The sequence below is a fragment of the Biomphalaria glabrata genome, chromosome 14 (genome assembly GCF_947242115.1).
Source record: "Biomphalaria glabrata chromosome 14, xgBioGlab47.1, whole genome shotgun sequence".
NCBI classification, from domain to species: Eukaryota; Metazoa; Mollusca; class Gastropoda; family Planorbidae; genus Biomphalaria; species Biomphalaria glabrata.
In genome coordinates this window covers 26,734,480-26,759,977 of record NC_074724.1, presented here as the reverse complement: position 1 = coordinate 26,759,977, position 25,498 = coordinate 26,734,480, and the positions used below count along the sequence as shown (strand labels likewise).

General features: G+C 34.7%; 1 protein-coding gene across 3 annotated transcripts in view; it reads right to left on the bottom strand.

Annotated features, from left to right (window-relative positions):
• Positions 1–25,498, bottom strand: part of LOC106055176 (protein capicua homolog) — a 47,809-nt gene that overhangs the window by 15,918 nt on the left and 6,393 nt on the right. For 2 of the 3 annotated variants that reach the window (XM_013211338.2, XM_056009928.1), the window contains exons 4-26: positions 23,912–24,215; positions 22,633–22,827; positions 21,501–22,053; positions 14,902–15,123; positions 14,311–14,465; positions 13,699–13,878; positions 13,026–13,168; positions 12,565–12,769; positions 11,423–11,603; positions 10,815–10,951; positions 9,685–9,948; positions 9,416–9,583; positions 8,986–9,147; positions 8,126–8,251; positions 7,359–7,650; positions 6,114–6,190; positions 5,644–5,771; positions 5,029–5,236; positions 4,373–4,584; positions 3,956–4,047; positions 3,367–3,582; positions 2,241–2,417; positions 166–276 (exon numbers count right to left, since the gene is read on the bottom strand). In XM_013211338.2, the coding sequence (XP_013066792.2) occupies positions 166–276; positions 2,241–2,417; positions 3,367–3,582; positions 3,956–4,047; positions 4,373–4,584; positions 5,029–5,236; positions 5,644–5,771; positions 6,114–6,190; positions 7,359–7,650; positions 8,126–8,251; positions 8,986–9,147; positions 9,416–9,583; positions 9,685–9,948; positions 10,815–10,951; positions 11,423–11,603; positions 12,565–12,769; positions 13,026–13,168; positions 13,699–13,878; positions 14,311–14,465; positions 14,902–15,123; positions 21,501–22,053; positions 22,633–22,827; positions 23,912–24,215 (4,508 nt within the window). The remainder of the gene's footprint in view (positions 1–165; positions 277–2,240; positions 2,418–3,366; positions 3,583–3,955; positions 4,048–4,372; positions 4,585–5,028; positions 5,237–5,643; positions 5,772–6,113; positions 6,191–7,358; positions 7,651–8,125; positions 8,252–8,985; positions 9,148–9,415; positions 9,584–9,684; positions 9,949–10,814; positions 10,952–11,422; positions 11,604–12,564; positions 12,770–13,025; positions 13,169–13,698; positions 13,879–14,310; positions 14,466–14,901; positions 15,124–21,500; positions 22,054–22,632; positions 22,828–23,911; positions 24,216–25,498) is intronic. The other variant, XM_013211340.2, reaches the window with a different exon arrangement.

Genomic DNA, 25,498 nt, shown 5'->3' with positions numbered 1-25,498 from the left:
TAACAAGGCAGAATGGTAAATATATGGCCAACTAAACTAGAATAAATAACAATCAATTTAATTTGACTTAAGGCTAACCCTTACTCAAACCCAAGTACTACTCACAAACTCACTACTTCCAAAGATGTGATCAAACTTACATAAAAGTGATAGTCAATGACTTACTGTAATGACCCAGTCCAGGACTCTGAGACTGGTGGGTAAGTCCAGGGGATGGAGATGGTGTGGAGGCTGGACTGGCCATTGGTGAGTTGACAGCCACTTGACCTCTGGGTGCTGTGAAAAATGCCATAGTCTATAATGAGCCATACCATACAATTGATTCTTACATTATAAAAATGGAATCAATTGAAAACCATTGCTAGTGGTCATAAATACATAGGTCATGACTGGCCTAATAAGATTTGAAATTGATGCTTGTTTATGTTTAATGCATTAAGAATTGCCTAAGTAGGTAGCCAAATAAGAAGTATCTTATAACGGGTATGCACAAGTCTTAAATAGATAAAAGACTAAATTTAAACTCAAAATGCTTATGAACTTTTTGTTTATGTCATTATTTACATTTTCAAAAATAAAAAAAATCTACAAGTACATGCTTGGGTTTGATTAAAAGAATGATCAATGTTAAGAATTACATTTATTGGATTGTTATTTCAAAATGAACCATGATCTTCTTTGCTAAGTTTAAAAAGAAAGAATAAGTGCTTACAATTATCAATTAGCAGACCTGCCTACCAAAAAAAGTCCAAATGCGTAACACTTACGGTCAAAATGCGTATTTTGGCACCAGAATGCGTAACACTTACGTGATCCTCTATTTTGTCATATAATGATATATATATATATATATAATATTAGATGTCATGATTAGATCTACAATCTAAATCTAGATCAATAGAGATGATATCTAGACTAGATCTGGATCTATGTCTATATAATGAATATAATCTACTCTAATTCTGGGCTCAAAAGTGTTACCGATGCCGTGGATCCGCTAGATCCAAACTTTTGTAGGCCTACCTTCATACTTGATCTGTTCTATACTAAGACTAAGAATCTAGTCTAGATCTAGACTAGATGGTAGTAGATGTTATCAATCTAGATCTAGTCAATCTAAATTCTAAATCATACTATAACTAGTTTGTAGGGTAATGTAGAAAATCATAACGTAATGACTAGCTTGACTCGAGCTAGATCTATTCCTGTATAACAAGTTATCTAGATTCTAGATCTAGATTAGATATCTACAATGTCACTCAATGTGTTTTTAATCGATAGCTCTTCGATTTTTTTTCTATACAAATGAATACGAGAATCAGGAATGCACCAACATAATTAATTTCTACTCATGAACTTACACAAAAACAAAAGTCACGTTGGTGAATCAGCTAACTGACGGTACCAACCTGGTACCAACCCTCCACTCCCTCACTCTCGCGTTCTTCATTTCTAGATCTGGGCACATTGTGTTCACCCCACCTTTTCTGTTTCGCCCCTCTCCCCACAGGTGGGCTTAGCGTGACCTCCGTGACCGCTTGTAAGCTAGTCTAGAGAGGAGAACAAAAAAGCATACGAAATGCGTAACGCGACGGGTTAAATGCGTATTTGCGTACTGGCGGTCATTTTTGGGAGATTTTGCGTAACGAATACGCATTTTGCGTAACGGTAGGCAGGTCTGCATTAGACTAAATGAATAAAAGACTTACAAAATATAAATTCACATACTGAAACCTGGCCCAATACCAGCCAATCTATCCAAGTCACAATGAAAGTATGTGAGAGGAAATCAGCACAGGGGCAGACTGTGCATGATGGTACAAAACTCACAGAGAGCAAAAGAAATGAAGTGCCTTAAGACAAAAAAATGAGAAAGAAAGCTGCCCTATCAGATAGTCCTAAAAAAGGTGCATTCACATGTACGAACTGTAGCAAACTTTGCAGCTCATGAATCAGCTTTAGTCTGCCCGGACTCAAGAAAAACCAAAACCAGTGATTCATCTGGGGGTATCCTTTTATTCAGAAGAAGTCATATATATGTATATATTCAAATCACAGGATCCAAATACATCAGGGATACACTATAAGGGTGCATACAGAGCACTCTTCTTTCACTTAAAACTTAATCAAATATCACTGCAGTAAATAGTCTGTGGTATCTTAACAGAAGCTAGAGCCATGTTACACTGCGCTCCAGCAAAGCTTGACTATAACAACTACGACAGAAAGGTTATAGTTACAATTATTACACTGAGCTGGGGGAGGCTTGAGAGACTCCGTGGCCACAGGGACATGAGCTGTGGTGGCCTTCACCCTGTTGGACTTTGTGTGAAAGTTGGGGCTGCTGATGAAGCCTATGTCTGCTGCCTTGCCTTCTGTTGGCATGCTCATCACATTGGCCTTGATGCTCATGTTACCTGCAAGATTTAAGTTTAAAGTTCACTGAATGTATTTCTATCATCAGTATAAGAATAAGAAGCAAAGCAAATGTATTGTACTACACCACACACCTATAGACAAAAATGCCTTTCAACACTTGGATCAACATGCCCAGTCAGAATTTCTGACAGATGTCACCAGTTACATGTGCAGATAAAGAACAGCCTGGCAAACCCATTGATGATATAAATTGTCTCCATTTCCCATTTAATTCAGTTCTGCTTAAATACTGTTACACTGATTTATACCATTACTTGATCATCCAAGATTGAATGAAAATAAATTCATTAAAATATTAAAGAGTTAGTCAGAGACTTCATTAACTTAACCATATTCCATTTAATAAAGATTGACAGGAACTTTCAATTCCATAGGTCTACTGTTACTTAATATTTTTTTTGACCATACTGTGAGCCTGCTTTTCCTGGAATTGCTTAAAATGCCTACATCCTTGATTCCGCTAAAAAAGGAAAATTTGTACTCTATGAAGAACAATCCACTCAGAATTTAAAATTAGCTAAGGAAATGTAGTGAAACTTTTATATTAACCAATGCATATGACTGCCTCCATTACTCCAGGTGTTTGAATTACTGTGGATTTATGTGAAAAATGTCTGAAAATTTGAAATAAACATGTTTGGATGTTTTAGTTGATTTAGACTAAAAAGTTTTAATTTTATTAAAAATGATGTTGTTACTTCCATTCAGAGACTGAGAGCTCTATTGATACAAAAAATGTTAAACTGGATTAGCTCTAGAGCTAGAAAGATAAAAATAAAAGGTGAGCATGGCCCTCAGGCTAAGGGAAAATTGAGGTGTTGGGACAAAGTAGAAACTAATAATGATAGTATTTGCAGAGTTAAAATAAAAACATTTTAATCCTCATCAAAAAATCTAGACATGAGGCATTTATTATTTTAGCCTTACCTTGGTATAACACAGCACTAGTGGTCTGAGGGGGCTGCTGGGCTGTCATCAGAGCCTGCACAGGCCTCAGTGTCAGTTGTGGCTGAGATGCTGTGGACGATGTGACATTGCCCAGCGATGTCACTGGCTGGGGTGGACCACCCCCAGAATTGTGCTGCATGTTTGCTGCTTGACTTAGGGCAGGGTTATGTGAGGGTTGTACAATCAAGTGCTGACCTACATTCAAAGGCAACTCATCTTAATATTACAAGATAAAACATTAATGTTGTTTAGAAATTCAAATTGTAAATTCTAGACACCAATAGAGCCTATCTATTTACAGTTTAATTTATTTCATAAGACAAGCCACATATCAGGAGTGAATCTAAATTAACTACGGAAACAATCTTGCCTGCTTGATAAAATGTGTGTAATATGACCATCAATTAGTAGGACTAGAATGATCATGGCTCTAGCATGACAGGATTAATCAGAATCAAATCTATTTTAACATTTTATTTTAATTTATGAAATTGTTATTATTGTTAAGTATTCAATTTTATGTACAGCATTTACAACTTGTGACTATTGAAATATAACAAGACTATACCTGAGCTAACATAGGCAGGAACGTAATGAACACCCTGAATAGTCTCCCCTTTACCAGGGGCCAAGGTCATGGCTTGTGGCAAGTAACTCAATCTGAAAGTATGAATTTATATTATTACATTAAGTAAAGTCTACTTTCAGACCTTGAAGTCACATTACAAGGAAAAAACATGGTCAATAAATACATTTTTTAAATCTCACAAATAGGAGTAGACATAAAAGCATCCCTTTTCTTTCAGCTAATACACAAGGACTTCTTATGAGCTCATTTCAAGCCTTCTACGTCATCCATTGCACCCCCACTTTTTATCCTCATACCTTCCTCAATCCCAGCTGTCTGCACATCATTCATTATATAATAATTAGTAAAATTCTCCATGAACATGATCTCCCAATGTTTAAGCATACATCAACTCACTTCTGTGGCAACAGGACCCTCTGTTGACCTTGGCGAACCAAGGTTGCTGCCTGGGTCACTACTGTGCTGCCCCCTGACTGAAGACCTGGAATGTTAGAGGACGGTGCAACAGACAAGCAAACAATGGGCTGGGCGAATGTTCCAGTTGAAATTTGCATCTTCTGAGTGCCGCCTGATGTAATAGTCCCTGGTGACTGGACTAACATTGCTACCTGAAAAATAAAAAAAAAATATTAGCTATTAAAGAAAATAACAACTAATAAAAAAAACAAAAAAAAACTAAAATTATACATATTTTAAAAGTTAATTAGACCTCTATTTGAAAATCAACCCAAAAGCCAGTGTTCCTTCATAATATTAACACAAAAACAACTCTTAGATATATAAAAAAAAACAACTATTTTTATTCAACAAACCAATGAAAAAAAATAAATTAAAAAATTCTATACATTTTGTAAGTTTATATAATAAAAAAAAAGTGACTTTGAAATAGAAGTAACTCTTTAAGGAATACATGTCTTACTTAAGGAAGATGGATGCAGGTTAGAGAGCCATAAAGTTTAATGATAACCTTGAAAAAAGAATGTGCTATGAAGGTCAGGGTATTGAGTGATGCTTTAGATAGTGAAAAACTGCTGAACATATTACTACTCTACCTGCTGCTGCTGAGAACTTGGTGGCTGTGATGTCACAACTTTGTGTATCTGAATCTTTCCTTGGGGTATAGGGCTGGCCTGACCAGGGGATGCAGGGCTGGCTACAGCTAGAATGTTGGCTGGCTGAATGGATGCACCAGAGAGGGCCATCTGCAAGGCCTTGCTCCCTTGTGCTGCACCCTGGACCTGAAGGGATGGCAGTATATACCTTTAAAAAAAAAAAAAAAAGAAACATTTGTAATATGGTGAACGAAAAGGACTAATCTGAAAAAAAAAAAAGCAATAAAAGGCTAACTATAAAAAAAGCTATATAACTAATTAATGCTTTTATGATATTTAGAATGTTGAGGACGATAATACAGAATAGATAATTCTACACAAATTTAAACAAAACTAAGGTAAGCATCAGTATTAAGGCACCTTTATTTAGAAGTGTTACTTTAGATGTATCTAACTAAGACTGCTTAGACCAGCTTTGTTGCTAATGTATAATTATTAGAATGTATCAAAGCTGAAGCTACTTATAGGCAAAGATTATACTATTTAACCATTGTATTGTTTTATATTTTTCGAGAAGCCTTTGAATGCATGCTAATTCTGAAGGGCTATACTTACCTAACATGTGTGGGCTGCTGGCTAGCTTGTCCAGGTGTAAAGCTTAGAGTCTGTATGCTGCCTGGCTGCTGACTCAAGGGGCTGGGGTTGGCTTTAAGAACAAGTCCTGTTGTAAACATGGCCTGAGGCTAGGACAAAGGGAGGAAAATAAAAATTATATATAAAGGAAGGAAAATAAAAATTATGCCCTCAACAAACAAATGACAAATGTTATAAAGAATTGCACAATTACAATTAGTACTAGTAGTCTAAGACCATTAATAATGAATATCATGACATTTCAATTTGCTTGGTGACTTTTTAATATTACCTAGATTGATGCAACTAACTTCTTTAACTTTCTATAGCTACAACTACTCCAGGGTTAGTCCAAATATAGATATTTTAATTAATTCATTCATTAATTAATTTTCACATTTAACACAAGATTTCAAGCAAAATATTTCTAACAAAACATTCATTATTTTTACCTGAACTTGTGCAGGCTGCTGAACTTGTGGAGCTGCCTGGTTAGGCCCAACGTTCCTTAGTGTTGCCGTCATAAAACCTGAAAAGAAATCATGTATTTAATATTAATACACTAAACACTAAAATGTAATGCAGTTAAAATTAGATGTTTTAAAGTACATGGCAGAAAACTAAATTGTATAATTCTGGTCGCTGATTGTCAATAAAATAAGACATTTCATTTAAAACTGGATTAGGTCCTTGAGCTGACCATCCTCTATATGAGTATTGAGCATCCGATAAGGACAGTGAAGGCAACTGGTCACTGTGATGGCCACATATGTCAGCCTGATTCATCATTAGCCTAAAGACAGTACATCACCTGCTTCAAGAATGGTAAGGTATTGAAGAGGACATACTTTAAAATTTCTGATAAGTCTTTATGAACAACATAATGAACAGATATATCCTTCAATGTTTCATTGAACCAGCAAAAGATACTGATTAGAAAACACTAAGAAAGGATGAGGGTCACACATAGGGAGTAACAAACTGTTGTTTTTTTAAACTCTTCCAAACTAAGTTAAGAACAGAATTAAAATAAATTACTTTCATTCATTGAACATTATATCCTCAAAACCTGAATTGACCAACAATTGTAAGCAAAATGATGTAAGGGCATTATGTTAGTAAAGAGTTGAAAGTACCTCTATCATATACACAGCTCTTGTAAATGGAATATGATTACTTCAGACACATTTATCTTTAATCAATAAAATAACAAGTATGTTCACCAGCCCAAGATCAACATCATAATGAATCATATGTTGCTTTAGACTTCTAATTTTGTTTACAACCTCTATGGGAAATAGGCATAATAAGATCTGTTATGTGGATATTAGACATAGCCCTAGACCACACTATATGGAGAGCAGTGAGCACAATGATTTCAAGTAACGAAGAAAAATGATGCTTACAAAAAAAAAAAAAGGCTCCAACAAGCAGGCAGGTGAATGCTTCTCCAGAATAGAGCTCTAGACAAAATGCTCTAAAAGATAGTAATTTTATGATGAAAACCAAAAAGAAACTGGATGGAGTATGCTTAGATAAGCCTGCTTCTTCAAATGTTTAGTGCCTTAGAAAATGAAAAGCCTTGCTTGAGACATCATTACAGCTCAATATTTAATGCCATTCAATGGGGTTCAGAGTAAGAGTGTTTGTATTTTATGATTAACCATTCAAATGAGACCATTATGGCCTAAACTAACCTTGAGATGCAAGACCAGCTGGAGCCTGTAGCCTGTTGACTGTGACAAAGGGATTGCTCTGCAGCACTATGGTCCCAATGTTGCCCTTCAAGCCCTGCTGTGGTAGTGGCTGGAGGCTGGGAGCTGGCTGGATGCTGGTGATGGTCGGTTTCATGTTGCTGGCTGCACCCGGCGATGGTGAGGCAGGGGGTGGCTTGGAAGCAATAGGTACTGGTGTAGAAATGGGTTTTACAGTAGTGGCAAATGTGGGGCTAACAGATGATTCAGAAGCACTGGAGTTGCTCAATATTATCTGATCATACAACAAAATCAAACATTAAACACACTGATGTTAGCATATATAACACACACACACACAAATGAATTAACAAAACATGATGTAAAAAAATGGAAGGTAAAATTTAAAAGTTACACTTTTAAGTTTTGCAAGCTCCAACAGTTGTATTAACTTGCTAAAATATGTCTCATTCTAAGTAGCTATTAGTGTTTTTCTTTAGGAGACTACTAGTAGTTCAAGATTTGTCTGTCATGATCCATGAAGCAAATGTCAAAGAATACAAAATGCAAATAGTATGAAATAGTTTTGCAACCAGATCACAATTAGTCTTTCTTATTCAGCGAGTCTCAAGGGAACCTCTATTTGCACATCAGGTATAAATGTATATCTTTAATGCTGGACTTTAATACAACAAAGGATAATTTAGGAAAAATCTTTTGTCCAGTTAGCCATATTACAAAATAACAACCATGTCAAGACATGAACTTACCTGGGATCCTGACATTAGATGCATTGTTCCTGTAGTAGCTGTGATCTGGATGTAGGAACCTTGGGGGACTTGATGCTGGGATGTTGGCAGGTTGTTGCTCTGACTATTAGCTGGAGTCTGCTGTGACTGTGAAAACAAGATTTAATTTTGAACTTGATTCTGTATCAGGTCATTTTTTTTTCAAACATGTTTTAATTACAATACAATACACAAAGCAACAACAAGAGCAATGGCCTCCTTCAATCATGAAGCGATTATGGATCATCTGATGAAAATGAGATGAATGCCTGGGCCTTTGCTGTGGTCAGAAAGATGTCCCCACACATCAGTTCCCCCCTCTCGACACAGCTGATGTATGAAAAGGAATGGTAAGTGCCAATACAGTTTGGGGTCAGAGGCATTGCAAGCAAAGAAATACCTACAAAAATGTAAAACTGTCTATATTTGAAACATTTTTTCCTGATCTAAAACAATCTATTAAAATTGTTAAGCATTAAACAAAAAGGACTGGCATCCTAATGAATGTTCACATCAAGAAAATAGTTAAAATAAATACCAAGCTGAAAAAAAAAAGGTTTGTCAGGAGCTCAAAGCACTTAATAAAACAAATACTAAATGCTCTGGATTCAGATTTTAAAAAAACCCAACTCCCCCCTTCCCCCCCCAAATCAAGTATCCATAGAATTAAGCAACACCAAGCTTAAAGTCACACCCTTAACTCTTCCTCCATATAAGACCTAGGAAATAGCAGTCCAAGGACAAAATCAAACACTATTCACTAAAAAAAAAAAAGAAAAACTAAAGCTATAAATGCATTAAAAGTGTTTACATTTCTCTCTAGTTTGTTTAAAATAACTTACATTAACCTGTCCTCTCAATCCCCTGGTTCTAGACATTTTGCCAAGCATAGGACCATCCTGGCGCCCTAGCGTGGTCTGCATGTTACTGGACATGACTATCTGCTGTCTTTCATCTTGGGTTACAGTGATATTGTGGATTTTCATACCACCTAAATTTTCGACCTGAAAATTATCACACAATTATTTTAAAACAGGCGCAGATGTTTTAGTAATTTATTTAGTACATTTAAAAAAAAAAAACAGCAGCAAATTAACTTATTTGTGTGCTGAAGAAGAAGTGTGCTGTTGTGGATTGGGACAGAAACTCTCCTAGTTCTATGAATCATAGTCATCAATTAAATTTTTTTTTCAGATAACAGATTAGAATATGTTAAATAAATGCTGAAATATTTTCTGATGTTAGTTGCTCAGAATAAAATATTCTACTTACAGTTTGATGACTTGTGTAACCTATGTTGCTAGTCTTGGGGGAATCAGGAATATCTTCACTACGAGAGGACTGGAGTTCAGGTCGGTGACTACCAGAGGCCGCACTCTGGACCAGATTCTCTGCACTGCCAACAGACATCATTCTCTGATTTTTAGACTTTTGGTTGGCCTGAAACGTGATTAATTACTCAAGTCTCAATTGGTTCATTTACAACACCATCAACATTCCAAACAAACAAATATATTTACCTTATAATCTATAAAGCTCACCTGGAAGTTCTCTCCCCGAGGCTGAAAACCTGAGCCAGTGCTGGATGGTCTAGGAAGGCTCAAAGATTCCTTGGTGGCCATCTGAAGTGAAGGCAGACTGGAGTGAAGATCCTTGGGGTGGTGCTTGCCCAAATCACTAGCAGCACCATTGTTGTAGCAGCCACTGGTGACACTGACAGACGAAGGCATGACACTGAAGCTGTTTCCCCCGCTACCAGATACAGGCTTGATAGGTTTGGGATGGTGAACTTCTGACTGGGTTACCTAATAAAAAGGATAAGACTTCAAATTAAAAAACTAAGTGAACAATAGCTCTTCCCTTAACCCCAAAGAAAATATACTCTGTGGGCTTTTTTTTTCTTGCAATCAAAGGGTCCACACAGCATGTCATGGGAACCCTTATCACATGAACAATTTAAACTAATGTAACGCAGTGTGACAAAATGAATACAATGGACTCTTATTAATTATGAATTAAGAGGGAAATGTCTTTTAAATAAAACTGCTATCAAATGCATCCTTTAGTTTCACATATCCCTTAATCTGTTGAGCTTTTGGGGCAACATTGTGATCTGTTGAATATCTTCATTCCTCAGTCTTTTGCCTTGGATAGAATCTCTTTCAATGAAACTCTCATCCATTCTTTGATGTTGTCTTCCCATTGATTTCTCTATCTGCCTCTTCTTTTTCCTAGTACTATTTCCTGAAGGAAGATCTTTGCAAGCACCAAGGACTTTGTAATATGGCCATAAAGTTTTAGTTTGCGATTTTTGAAAAGTAGTTAGGTCATCAGGGGGTTCAATAGCAATTTTACATTCATTAAAAATCTTTGTGCAATTTTTGAAACAATTTTAATGCAATAGCACTTCTTGCTACCTACTTTAATGAAATTCTCTCTGAAAATGCTTATCAAGTAATTTAGTAAATACTGTTCCACTGTTCCCAGATAAAAGTGGAGATGGCCAACCAACAACAATAATTTCTTTTTTTTTTTTTTTTTATAAATCCACTAAATATTTACTTGGGAAAACATTTTTTTTTTTACATTTGCCAGTTACAGATAATTAGCAAGCTTTAGTAATTAAAAAGTGAGGAGTGAACAGGTAGTGATACTATTCAGACTAACTGACCTGCTTCATGACAGGTGAGAACCTCTGCTGTGGGAAAGCTTTGTTTTCAATGAGCATCTCATCATCATTATCACTCTCTGTGGCCGAGTCAGACACTTGTTCCTGGCAGTTCAGATCAATACTGGGATGGTCGTCCCCTAGAATTTACATTCATGCAACTTTACATTTTTTTTATGTATTTAATATCCATTTAAAAATGAAGGGAAAAAAAAAGAAGCACTGTTAGAATAAACAAGAAAATAAGGGTGAGATCATCAAGCTTTGGCTTGTATCTGGCTGGAACTTAGCAATTAACTTGGTTTATCCTTTGGCGCATTGAGAAAGATCAAAACTTGGTTGAACAATGATAATAGGATCCAAATTATTATTTTTTTAAGAGACACTACAAATAGTTGATTATTGTGCACTTTGCCCATAAAAATTTTGATTTTATTTCAATTTAGAAAATGATTAAAGGTACCCATTGGAGCAGAATGACACAGGAGAAGAGTCTAATCTCAAGTAAACATGTTTGGTAAACCAGAGGAAAATAAGTCTTTAACTTAAAGCAGCAAGTCTCTTTTATTCAGTAAACTTAATTAAAAAAAAACAACTCTCTTGTCCTTTACCTTCTTCACAAATGACCATCTTGGAGTCCTCATCACTGTCATCATCCTCATTTTTGATGGAGGTCCTACGAGGCAATGGAGGTGTTCTATGCTTGGGTGTGCTCACTTGCTGCTGTAGGGGTGGTTGCTGTGGAGGTCTAGATACTACTGGCTGATCCTTCTTCTTAAAGTTGGGGCTGGGCTGAGGATTTAGTATGCAAAATATTACTTAGAAATGTGTTTTATTATCTTATCTTATATAATACAGACGTTACTTCAAAAAAGAAGATGATTACGTCCTACGCGTCATGCATATTAACCAACGACTTAAATTCAGCCAAGTCACTGGTTTTCCTGGCTAGCTCAGGCAACCCATTCCATGCTCTAATAGCACTAGGGAAGAAGGAGTGTTTGTACAAATTTGTCCTAGCATATGGGACGAGGAATGTGCCATTATCTTTGTGTCTTTCAGAGTATTTTATTAAATTTTGTTTTTGTATTTGAAGATTATGGTTCAGTGTTTTATGTATGATTGCTACTTTACTTTTGAGCCTTCTGTCCTGAAGGCTTTCTAAATTTAGTGATTTTACTAAAGGTGTTACTCTAGTCAAATGTGAATATTCGTTTGTTAAGAATCTCACTGCTCTATTTTGTGTCTGTTCCAGTTTTTTAATGTTTTCTTGAGTTGAGGGGTCCCAAACGGAGGATGCATATTCTATTATTGGCCTAACCAAGGTTAAATAACATTTTAGTTTTATGTTCTTATTTGATTTATAGAAATTTTCTTTTAATAAATCCTAATGCTTTGTTTGATTTTTTTGTAGTTTCATCAATATGTGGATTCCATGACAGTTTTTCAATTATTATATTTATATTATACCATAAAAAGATAACTATTGTTTTTAAATAGGTTACATATTATTAAAAAATCAGCTATGCCTGCTGTGCTCTGGATGTAGCAAAATATATAGATCAAGATAATGTAATTAGTCTGCATAGTCATGAAATACTGAACTTTTTAAACCTTGAATTTGAAGACATCATTATTATAATATTACTAAACATAAAACTACTATTTTTTGAAATGGTAAATTACAAGAACAAATTTTCAAAATTGTTATGTTACAAGATCAATGATGAAATTCAGTGACATTAAAACTTACTGCTGGCACAAATGGCACAAAGGCACTACTGGCATCCTCATCTCTCGGCACAGCTGAAAGACTGTGGGGTCGTTGTCGTGACAACAAAATGGGCTCATCGAAAATGTGATCTTCCAGGCTGGTCTGCTTCAAAAACTGTCTAGAAGACAGCAAGTCCTGTGACCCAGATTGGCGTTCCGTTGGGGTTGCTGGCTCACTTGGTACTCTGTTGAATAATGATGAACTCTTTCCATTAAATTTGTTACATAAGTGAATTTTTGCCAACTATTTTAATACTTAGCAAATAACATAATTTGAATCAAATGTTTTGTTGTTGGTTCTCCTCCACTGGGCATGAGATATTTTTTGTATTTATTCATCATCTTTCAGTGCCAACAAATTATTTAGTTGGTCATTAAAAAATAAAAAAAAAAAAAAACAACTACTTAACAATGACAAATATGTTAAGACTGTTTTCTCACCCCAAGAGGTCAGTGCTGTCATCAGTTGAACTTAGCCTTCCATCTTGATGTTTGCTTAGGGTGGCTGCTATGGTGCTGGAACGTTTTCGGTCTTTACTGCACCACTTCCAATCTGGATAGGCTTTAAAATGGGCTTCCTTTACCTAAGTACATTAACAAACAATTTAGAGCACTTTCTTATATTCTACAAACATAACTTCAAAATAGATTATTAAGCACTTTGCACATTAATGTGTTAATCAGATAAACTATGCAACAGGGGTCCTTATGCGTGATAGTTCTTGCATATGAAATAAGAAAAGAAAAGTCTTTATATCTGTGCCTTTATAAATATTAGATTATTAGTATTTGTAAGTAACATCGCCAATTCAGAAATTTTCCAGACCAACTCACGTCTATGTCTCAAACCTTACAACATATTTTTTTATTACATAATTTTTACAATGAAGGATATGATCAAAAAGTATATATTTAATATAAAACTTTAAAAGTAAATACTACTTTGACATTAAGTTACAACTTATGTTGATTTCCTGCAAATTTTGTTAGTGTTTAACTATAAAAAGGAAATTTGTTGCTTTATACCATATATTTATTAAAATTTCATCTACTGTGCTTGAAGTTATATCATGTCATGTATTATATGCATGAGCAACACACACGGGGCGCTAACCTTGGCTGCTAAATCATGATATAGCTGTTTCTCATCTGGACCCAAGGCATACCACCACTCTCCAAGAATCTTACTAACAGTTCGGTTGTCCTGATTTGGGTGACGCTCATGCACCATGGCACGGTGACGCTTACTGAAGATCATGAATGCATTCATAGGACGACGGATGTGATCTTTAGTCTGGAATAAAAAAAAAAGTATTGTACTATTCTTTTGTTATCCAGCTGTTCTAATGCTTAAAATATTTATATAGTGTACGGGAAATATTCAGGCCAAGTGATAAATATTAATATCCAAGAAACTATTATAGGGAATCGAAGAGAAGTAAAAGGGTAGCAAATCTAGTTATGATGAAAATTTTGTCCTGGTAATTGAGCACCATCTGAGTTAACATAAGCCTGTCAAACAAAAGTTAGAGAAAGCAAAGGAGGGAAATTGATGTGTTGGTCACCTAAAAACAAATTAATCAACAAAGTCTTTGTGGAAATAGCTGAATATTTCTTTTTTTTCCCCTTTATACTTTATGATGAGGTAGTTAAATTGACCAAGCTCTCTTGAGTATTTATAATCTGTGTATTTTATCTAGAAAACCTCCTTATTTAAATTAAATACCTTTTTTGTTTTCTCATCCTTGAGAGCACTAAGAGACTGTGACCTACGTTTGGCCTGAGATTTAGGTGAAATTTTCTTAGAGGACTCCACCTCTGGCTCAAATACATCATCATCATCATCAACATCATCATCCAGATCCTCATCTGGCTTGAACCCTTTGTAGAGGGAAAAAAAGAGAGACAATAACATTAATCAATAAATTATTTACCACATTCTGATGGAATCAATGTTTGTATGGTCGGTTAGGAGAGAAAGAGTAATGCTATTCACTTACTTTTGAATACATAATTTTATTAATAAAAAAATGCATTTGTGTTAAGATGTATAATTATGTGGGATTAAATCTCATGAAAATAGTATTAATTTTAATTTTAACAGACAGTTCAGTCCTAAAACATAGTAAATTTTTGGGTTAAAAATAAATAAATTTTTAAATAAAAATAAATAAATTTTTAAATAAAAATATTTTTTTTTTCTTAATAAAAAAGAAAATCCCCTTTTAGACCGTGCATCACATCATAATTTAAAAAGATGAAGAAAAAAAAAAAGTTAAGTTTGTAGATTTACATATATATATATATATACACTTACCACTCTCTGATGTGGCCTGTGCAGTCAATTTATCACTTTCACTAGTTGGAGGCACAGACTGGGCATTGGATGCTGGCTGGGCACTAGTGGTTGGCTGAGGAGGTGGCTGGCCATGGCTGCTGGGCGGTGGAGGCGTCTCAGCACGAGGTAGGGCAGTAATATTGGAAATGTTAAGGTAGGGGACAAGGCACTGCCATGGATACACCCTGACTTCTTTAGGAGCTGACAAAACAGAACAGTGGATAGTTCAGAACTTGATTTATTTACTTTGTGCAATACAAAAATGTGTATGTGACTCAAGGCACTGCCATGGATACACCCTGACTTCTTTAGGAGCTGACAAACAGAACAGTGGATAGTTCAGAACTTGATTTATTTACTTTGTGCTATACAAAAATGTGTATGTGACTCAAGGCACTGCCATGGATACACCCTGACTTCTTTAGGAGCTGACAAACAGAACAGTGGCTATTTCAGAACTTGATTTGGCTATTTCAGAACTTGATTTATTTACTTTGTGCTATAAAAAAAATGTGTATGTGACTCTTGAGCAAACATGAATGAGTCCTAAGTTTGAATTTGATTTCAAACAGAACAAAAAAACAAGAGATTAGGACACTTGGTTAGTACCTAATGCTAAGATTCAGACCACTAATATCAAATTGAGGATAGTGTTAAATAAATGTACATTTAAAAAGTAATAATTTTATATTGAAGTAAAGAAAGCCAGTGAAATTAACAGCTATAACACTTTATATTCACTAAGTTCTAACCATCTTTAATAGGATAAAAAAAAACAGCTCTTGTAACAGTATATATATCTCTTCCTAAAGGTTATGTAGTCTAAGTACTGGAGCAAGGACTCCATTTTCATTCACCCAGATAAGGAAGAAGGTAGAAGGTGAGGTCATGTTTGGTAAAAAGAGTCATACAACACAGCAGGTAACATCCTCTGTTTTTTTGGAGCACTGGTATTCAAGTAGTGAACCTTTTCATATTTCACCTAGTAGCATAAGCACAGCTCAGACCAAGACATCCAATCTGAAAGCTTAACTTGCCAGAACAGTGCAGTGAAGAACTTTGGCTGGTTCACAAGGAGTCAGATGAGATAATGGATTATATCTGTACGAGGGTCTGCAGCATAGAGAGCTGCAGGGGAATAAGTCTGCAGTGTCCATTGACCTACACTGAACTGCACAGCAGGACTAAAAAATCTTAAGATCTAGAGTCAATCACACTGAAGGTGTAAAGCATTTTACTGGCCAATAGACTCAAGGGGAACAAACTATGGTAGTCCAACATAAATTGACACAAGTGGGTTAGCAAACAGGGCTAAAACTTCTGTTAGTCTCTTCTCTATGTGCATGTGATAAGAAAAGCGCTTCCCAATACTTTTTATCTTTTTATGAAGTCATCAGTCCATTAGACTCTAGTGTCTTAAGCTGTGAATAGATATTCCATACTGATATGCCAATCACACAGACCATTACCTTCAACACAATAAGAGTCATAAATAGACAACATACTTAAAATAGATCTAAATCCTTTGATACTCTGAGCATACGAGGTTCCCGTGTCAACTATAGACCAGTTCACATTTAAATGTAGCCTAAATGTGTTCCAAAACTACTATTCGCTATTTTAATTTTGACATTAATTCTTGCATTCCACTTGGGTGTAGAATAGCTAGATCTAACCCAGTCACTCTAAGCCTGGGAAGTTTGTGTAGACCTATGTCACGTGAGAGAGCTTAAAAAAAAAAATCAGGAGATAATGCGTTGTTAGAGTTTAATAGTTCCCATACGACAATATGCACAAGACCTGCTAGGTTTCTTACGTTGAGTGATACAAAGCTTATTACGCAGATCTTTTTAAAATAATACCAATAATATAGACCTATGTCTAGCTTCAGATTTTTTTAAGTCTGCAGATTAAATTATTACTTTTGTTTATATATCTTTCTATTTCTCAAGGTTATTATTATATTTTGATAAACAAAAACTGAAAATACCCACAGATACAAGGGATAAACAAATGGTTGTTATAAAAACGTTCTAAAAGTTCAATCTTTTTTTTTTGTTCAACATACAAAACAATTTTTAAAAAAAGAATTTATAATAGGTATCTCATAAAATTTGAGTTGATTTGTCAGTTTCTGACTTCGTCTTCAGTAATCAGTGGTAAATTGGTGCGCATGCGCAATCTGTATGTATTTGTGTGTTGTAAGTGTGCATACCAATATGAATCAGACGACTCAAGTGGCCACTTTATAAAAAGTGTTGGTATTCCTCGGGCGATTTTCCAAATTTGAGAGAAGATTAGAATATGAGGATAATAAATTTCTAGATCTTAAAGGAATTAGAATTTAAGAATTAACATGCACGACTAGATATCTCATGGATTATCGTAAAACGATTGTTTAACTAAAGTTTAAATCACGAATCACCTTGCTAGGGAAGCATATCACTATGAGTGAGATATTCCATAAATTTAATGTGGATAAAATATCTAGATCTAGTCGGAAGTTTCTAAGATATTAGGTTTTAATTCTAGTCGTCGTTTGAGCTATCAAAAAAGAAGAGTGAATGAAATAACATTTATTTCAGTAGTCTGAAGTAGGCAAAGAAAATATTAATAGTGATCTAGATAGATCCACTAACAATCCAATCTAAAAGTTTAAAGAGGGTAAGAAAGGCTGTGTTGTTTTTTAAAGGTGTCCGTCTTTTGCAGCTGAACACAACATTTTTACTCGTTCCTTATCAGTGTGAGTCCATGTGACACACTTAAGGAAATCAAGATTTTAAGGCTGGCATCGCTTCAAAAATAAAAGGCCTAATGAGAATACGTTACTGTGCTACTGGATCTAGATCTATAGGTAAGCCAACTAAAAAAAAAAAAAGACATTTTTTAAAACTTTCGTCTTAAGACCCACAAAATAAAATTCTTTATTGATATATAACAAATATTTATTTCGATTCGTATCCCTAAAGTAGAACTGTATCTTAGCCCTTTAAACGAAAAACTACAGAGAACAAAAGAAAAATAGCACACGTTCATTATTGTCCAATGAAAACAATCTAAACAGAAGGCCCAGAAACGAGCATTTGGACTGTAACCAATGAAACTCCCCCTCACGAGGCCATGGAAAATTCGACGTGTTTTTGTTGTGTTGCTGAGTGGGCAGGGTCGGCGCAGAGAACCTGCTCGTAGATCTAGTTGTAGTTGGAAGAAATCTGACAAGTTTGGTGGCGAGCCAACAACGGATAGCGTGTTTCAGTTGTGAATGCAAAGCCAGATTAGTAGATCTATAAGAAGGCCTATACCAATAATATTGCTATTACCATTTTGTCATTTGTGCTATTGAAAGGACAAGAATTATGATAGAGAAAAAATACAGGTCTAGACTCTGGAGAGCCATTTTAACTTGATTACTAGTTCTGAATAGTATTTCATTTCTAGACTAGATGTACTAACTGACTGACTGACTCTAAGATGATTGAAAATGTCTTCAACTTACTAATATTACAACTACAACCAAGACAGTGTAAGTGCCATCGTTGACAAACTCGCAGAATATTCTACAATAAATAAATGATCTAATAGCATAACAATTGGGTGTCTGCCTAGTCGTGCGTGGACTGTGGTATGCGGTTTGAAGGTACGAACCATGCCAGCTGCAATCACTGGAGGTTTGGGCTAGGATGTAATAATCTTCAAATCTAAAGGAATAACACCTAAAACAATTGTTTTAACTAAAATTTTAGTCAGTCTGAGCTGCACCTTTGTGTAGGAGAACAGCAAATATTATGTCCTACTTTTGTCTAAGGTGAAAATGCTAGATATATTTTAGTACACATAGATCTTAATTCATTAATATATCGCAGTAAAATGTTAGTCATAAAAAATAAAAATAATTTGTTCTAATAGTGAGTCAGATTGGTTATATTTCAGTAGGTACAAATTAGAGCAGGGAGGCTTTTGTTCATTTCCACACACTTTTTAACTATTGGTAATTTTCCAGTGTAAATTATCATGTATTATTAATTTGGTATCAGCAATATTCAGTGGCCAATGAGTAATATATTATATTCTAATATTTTCAGTAAATTGCAAAATTAAGAGTTCAAAATTAATAATTAAATTAAAACAATAGAACTGTGTGTAGAATATTTGGTGACCGGTCACTTCATCCCCGGTCATTTCATCCCCTGATATTTTCATCACCTGATAATTTTATCTAACAAATTGTAATTTTAAAAAGCATTAAATGAGCAATATTTAATGAATTCCTTTTTTATTTAAATGACAGAGAGAGAGAAAGAGATAGAGAGTGACACCCTAAATATACATGCAAGATTATTTCCAATAAGCACTCAAACAATTAATTTTAAGGCTATAGGAACCTCATCATGACGGGTATGTTCACATAACTAGAGGCCCCCCCACCAGTTTCAATATCTAGAATGAATATCAATAAACAAAATACCTACTTACATATACGTGTAGAAATGAAATATCGATAGAAATAAAGTCCTATAACACAATTTGTAACTTTAATGTTTATAAGGAAGTCCGCCTTTATTAGAAAAAAAATAAAACCTTATTACAAGGCTAAAAATGACTCGCCCATTTTCAAGAAAGAGCGATTGAAAAATCAAATAAAGTGAAACATGGTCGTACTTTCACCACAGCTTGGCCTTTGATGATAAGTTATCAGCGGCACGGTCATAATTATTGTAATCGCACTTCTATCTCTCAAAAGATTTCCACTACTTGCACCACACATTGGCCTTTGATGATAAGTTATCAGCCGCATGGTCATAATTATTCTAATCGCACTTCTATCTCTCAAAAGATTTCCACTACTTGCACCACACATTGGCCTTTGATGATAAGTTATCAGCGGCATGATCATAATTATTCTAATCGCACTTCTATCTCTCAAAAGATTCCCCCTTCTTGCACCACACCTTGGCCTTTAATCATTACGCTATAGATAAGTACACATCCAGATTTATCATATAATATTAGATTTCTAATTAAGAATACAAAGTGGAAGAGGAAACACTATAAACGCATTAGTAATATGTCATAAAATGTAAAAAAGAAAGCATTCTACATAATCATATTTATATATAAAATATTTAATTGGGGATGAAATGACCGGGGGATGAAGTGACCGGGGGATGAAATGACCAGGGGATGAAGTGACCGGGAACTGAATATTTACACACACACACACAAAAACAAGAAAATGCTTTAACCATTGTTAATTTTCCAGTGCTTTTTTTGGCTAGTTTTAAAATATTGACTTCATTATAGAAAAAGAAAATTGTAACACAGAAATGTTGATTAAACATAATGCAAAAAAAAAAAAAAAAAAGAAACTTTCATTATGCAGTTTTTAAATATTCATAGTTTCCTTTTCACAAAAAATATTAATTTGAATAAACATCCCAAATGACACTATACTGAAATTGTGTATTTAGTCTCAATAAAATGAAATGATGGGCTAGAAAAAAATAACTCAAAACTGTGATGTTAACTGAATAGCCTGTAAATTTCAACATGTATATTACTAGATGAAATGAGATGAAAACCTGGGCAGTAGCTATGGTTGAAACAATGTCACTCACATAACAGCAGTTCCCCTCTCCACATTGGTGATATGTAGAAAGGAACAGCAAATACCCTATATACAGTTTGCGACCAGTAACATCAGAAGTTATGCCTAGTGTAGCACTGTTACCAGCTCCTGATTTGTTTCTCAGAGTTGACTCCCTAAGCCTTTCATATGTTAGGATATAGCTGCAAGGAAGGGGAGGATTGGATTCAGAGGACTGTGGTGAGCCCCTCCCCCATCCTACTGAATTAGGTGGAAGCTACTAATCTTTGCCTCTTCTCCTGTTAGGCAAGGAGTTGGACATGAGAGCATGTCATATCATCAGTAGCATACAGCAGGTAATGAGGCAAATGCAATAATATGTGCTAAAATAGTCAAATAATACTTATGAAACTCTCAGTGTTTATTTACCTAAACTTAAACCATATTTCGATCTTCCAATACTAATAAAAACAAATTTATGCATAATCTTAGAGGTGACCCCTATTAGTCAGTTATATTTTGTCACACTGTACATAATATCACAAATCTCAAACACAGTGATTAGCAGAAAGTGTCTGCAAATCTTGTATGAATAAAATGTTTATACATGTGCCTACATCAATACAAACAATCCATACTTTTGTAAGGAAATCACAACTTGTGTACTAAATGATAAGTTACTAATCTAAACAATATCGAATACCAGTACATAGTACTGTTTTTCATCTGAAATTTCACTATATATATTCTTAGAAAATAAAAAGAAACTGGAGGGAGGGGTACCCTTCAACCAGGGGTAATGTGAAGGATCAAAGAGAGGACATACATAAATAAATGATTAATAATTTGTTTATATTCAATCCTGCCATCCTCTTTGTCATAAAACCAGTTTATGGCAATAATAAGTTAATATAAATTGAAATTATCAGATCCCCCAAGCCTAGATTTTAAAACAGTATCATTAAGCTAAAAGAATAGTCAAGTTTTATATTACCTTCAACTTCTCTGGATAGTTCCTCTTCCTCTATGGAACTTCTGCGTTCAGAGTAGACTTTATTACCATGTGGGTATCTGTTGTTCTCTTCCATGGAGACGTTACTGTTGGGGGTCATCACTGGTAACAGTGCAGTAGGGGTGGACACAGGTTTGTGACTGCTGGGCAAGGACTTAACAGCCCCGATGGTCAGCTGAGTTCCCCCAGAACTGGAATGATTAGTATAATGTCTCTGAGATGACTGCTGCATTATCAACATTGACTGGTCACTACTCATTGGCTGCCCCCTGGATTGCCCAGGGGATAAATCTATGGTCTCTCTTCGCACTATAGTCTGATTATGGAGGTCAAGAGGAGTCCCCTTTGGCTGCTGGAACCTGTCTTGCTGGACACTGTTGTAAATATTGTCTGCAAATGGCTGTTCCAGTTGTCTTGTTCGGATTACAGTGGTGGCACCAGCACTAGGAGATGCAAGTCTTCCAGGCTCAGAGACAAATCTTTGCCTTTCTAATTGTCCTGGCATGGAGCTTAGCTGCCTAACTATTGGTGACTGCTGCAACACAAAAACATTCCAATTATTTTATCTTACCTTTAAACCAACTATAACAACAACAAAAAATTTTGTAAATGCACTTATAGACCATGTATTTAAAATCCATCGAACTAGAAAGGTTACAATGAGTCGAAATCAAAATAAACTTTCCAATTTATGGTATTTAATTACATACTGTTATATTTATATGAAGAAAAGCTTTTTGGGTTTTCATTTTCTAGCCTAAGAAGCTCTCATAAAAAGAGCCAGTTATGTTTTTAAAAAATGTTACCGGTATCATACCATTTCTTTTCTCTCTATATTAAATAGAAGTTGAAGAGTGAAAAGAGTGACCATATAAAGGTTTATGTATAAATAGTATTTCACTTTCAAGACATTAAGCATTTAGGGCATGTAGACAGTCCGTAGACAGCCATTATAAATGCAGAATCCCTGTACTTGGTTAAGATATATATATACTTGTTAGAAGTGGGTTCCTTAAATGTGATAATTCACAAGCAATCTAAGTGAACTTAAACAACTAAAAGTACTATTTGGAGTCCACCTTAACAGGTGCCGTTGTTTTTTTTATTATCATACCTGATGTTCCACTGCCAGTCTTGTACTACTTAAATTGACAGCTCCAAACAAGGCACCAGAGGAGGGGGGCTTCGACACAGGCCCAGCAGATTTGGGTGTATGCACATCTACCCCAGAGTCCTCGCTATGTCCAGAATCTTGCTTAACTAGGGCTATTGAGGTTCTGGATTTGGACAACAGGCGTGGATCAACAGCCTAGAAATATATCAATTGAAACACTTGGTTTATAACATTTTTGTTTAAATAACAATTTTAAAAATTCAAGTTACTTTTTGAATACATCTATGTAAAGCAAAATGCAGTCAAGCCAGAACAACAACTAACTGTTTTCATATCTAATACAAAGCACTTCCTACATCATAAAAATGACAGGTCTAGATAACTTCAGTCCAAGCTATGAACCACTGCCAGAGATTTAAAAGGTTAGGCAGAAATACCATGTTTGAAAATTGGACATAAAACACAGTACTGGTATAAAAAAAAAAAAAAAAAAGTAAACACTATATAAATGACAAAGAATTATACTATGGAATAAAGAATGAAATAACATCAACTAAGGTAAGTTTGCCTTTACTGAACTATGTTATCAAATCATTAAAGCTATTTGTTTTCACCAAAATTGTTTTAACTTGAAAAGAAAAATCTAACTTGTTGGTCTTGTAATAGAAAATGTATGAAATATACTGGTATATATATATACTTCGTACAAGTAAAGTAAGGCAAAATTTGAAGCGTACAATTAAAGAGATTTTATATTAAAATACAGGTGACTTATGAAGTAAAAATGACACTACGGTCGTAACGGTACATAAAATGTGTCAAACATGATCATTTAAATATGGAACATTTGAGTGAAAAGGCATTCATTACCCAAAAATTATTTTTTTTAAAAAAGAAGCTTTCAATATCCATATTTATAAAATGCGAACCCTTCCATTGAAAGAGGTTCTATCCAAGGCAAAAGACAGGAATTGAGAAAGACGGTTAATAAATCTTGTTTGTAGCCCCAATAGACCAAGGGATAGGTGAAGGCATCAGCATTCTTTCATTCCCTAAATATTGTTTTTATTTTCAAAAAAGAAAATAAAGCTACTGATATCTATTTAACAAATTATAACTAAACAGGAAATTTTCAAAATTTGAATGGATTAAATAAATGTAGTGATATTGACTTGATAGTATTTATTTTTAAAGCTTCAACAGAATTAGTGCTTAACTTTGTTAGCTTCTAATTAGTGTTAGGAGTACTTGATAATGAATGTAATAATTGCACATGTACCTGAGGCTGAAAAACATTCACAGTTGGTGGAAATCTTGGTGTTATGGGAGAGACATGGTCCGACGAAGAGCTGCCTGACTTGGAGCTCCAGCTCTTTGCAGGGGATGTTACAAAGCCAGGAGGCCCCTGAGGGTTGGTGTGTGGTGAAATGGGGGTAAATGAAGTGGATCTGTAAGGTCCAGTAGGAGACTGCATGGAAGTTAGGCCACTTTGGGCAGGGCTAGGGGAAAAAGAAGGACTTGTAGAGCGGGAATTCCCTAAAGATACAAGCATGTTGGCCGCTTCTGTTTCATCCATATCAAATCTAGGTAGAAAAGAAAACATTAAATTAGTTCAAGATAGGAAGAATTAGTAATGTTCTATTAGCTTGGCAATCCATTATATATAAATATATATATCATATATATTTCTAAATTAGGACTCACTGATTTATGTACATATGTATCAAGAGCTCTCAAGCTAGCAAATGGATTTACACAAGTTTTGTATGCAGGTTCCTTTTACCTCTTGGATGCTCACTAAGGCATGGGTTTGAAAGCTTTCTATAAATCCTTTGTATTTTTTTTTATTTCTAAAAAGGTTGCAGTCTATTTATAGAGCATAAATTAACTCAAAATAGACTTCGGTACGGTATGTTTTTTTAAAATTTATTTTTAAACTTATATTTTCTTTCCCTTTTTTTTTTTTTAACCAAAATAGGAAATAGGAAAGCATTATGATGTGCAGAGTGCAAAAAAAAAGAGGGGGATCCAGAGAAGAGAGGAAAACAGAGAGATATGGAGAGAATAACAAAGAGAGGAATAGCGGAACATTCCAATTCCAATTTAACCCAAAAGCTCCTATTTCTGGTTAATAAAAAACCTTCCCAGGCCCCAAGCAAAGAGGGGTAACTCGGAATTTTAAAAAAATCCTAAAAAAATTATTTTTTTTTTTTGAAAAAATCAAATTTAAGATCTAACAAAACAAACAACTTTAAAAAATAAAACGATATGTATAGTTTTAAAAAATCTATACTTTTAATACCATCAGAATATAAAAAAGCTTCTAAAATACCCATTTTCCCACCTGGGGGCTTATACACTGGGGCTATGGGTCTGTTTGTTTGAAAAATTATTTAAACAATAAAAATCTTTCGGATTTTATTAAAAATAGAATCGGTAATCTCCAAAATGATTTGTAATCACGTTTGCAACGAGACTAGAAGAAATCTTCTTTTTACAAAGTTTAAAGCAAGTCTATTGAATAGGGGATTTTAGAAAGGTTCTACAACAGTTAAGGACAAAAATGGGAAAACATTTCCAACTGCATAAGGAGATATTGGGTTCAAGCCTTATTGGAAGAGCATTACAATGTAAAAAGGGGAGGTAGTCCACCAGAGAGAGAGAAGGAGATAAAGAAAGGGTAATTCAATTCAATGAAGCAGATACTACAATACACAAGCTTAAAAATATGCTAGAGTAGATTAAAATGCAAAACATTTTATCAAAATGCACCAAAAAAAAAAAAAAAAACGCTGCTGATAGTGTTCAAACTTGTGCCCATTTTGACTAATTGCAACCATGAGTATATCTAGATAGTTTTCTTTTA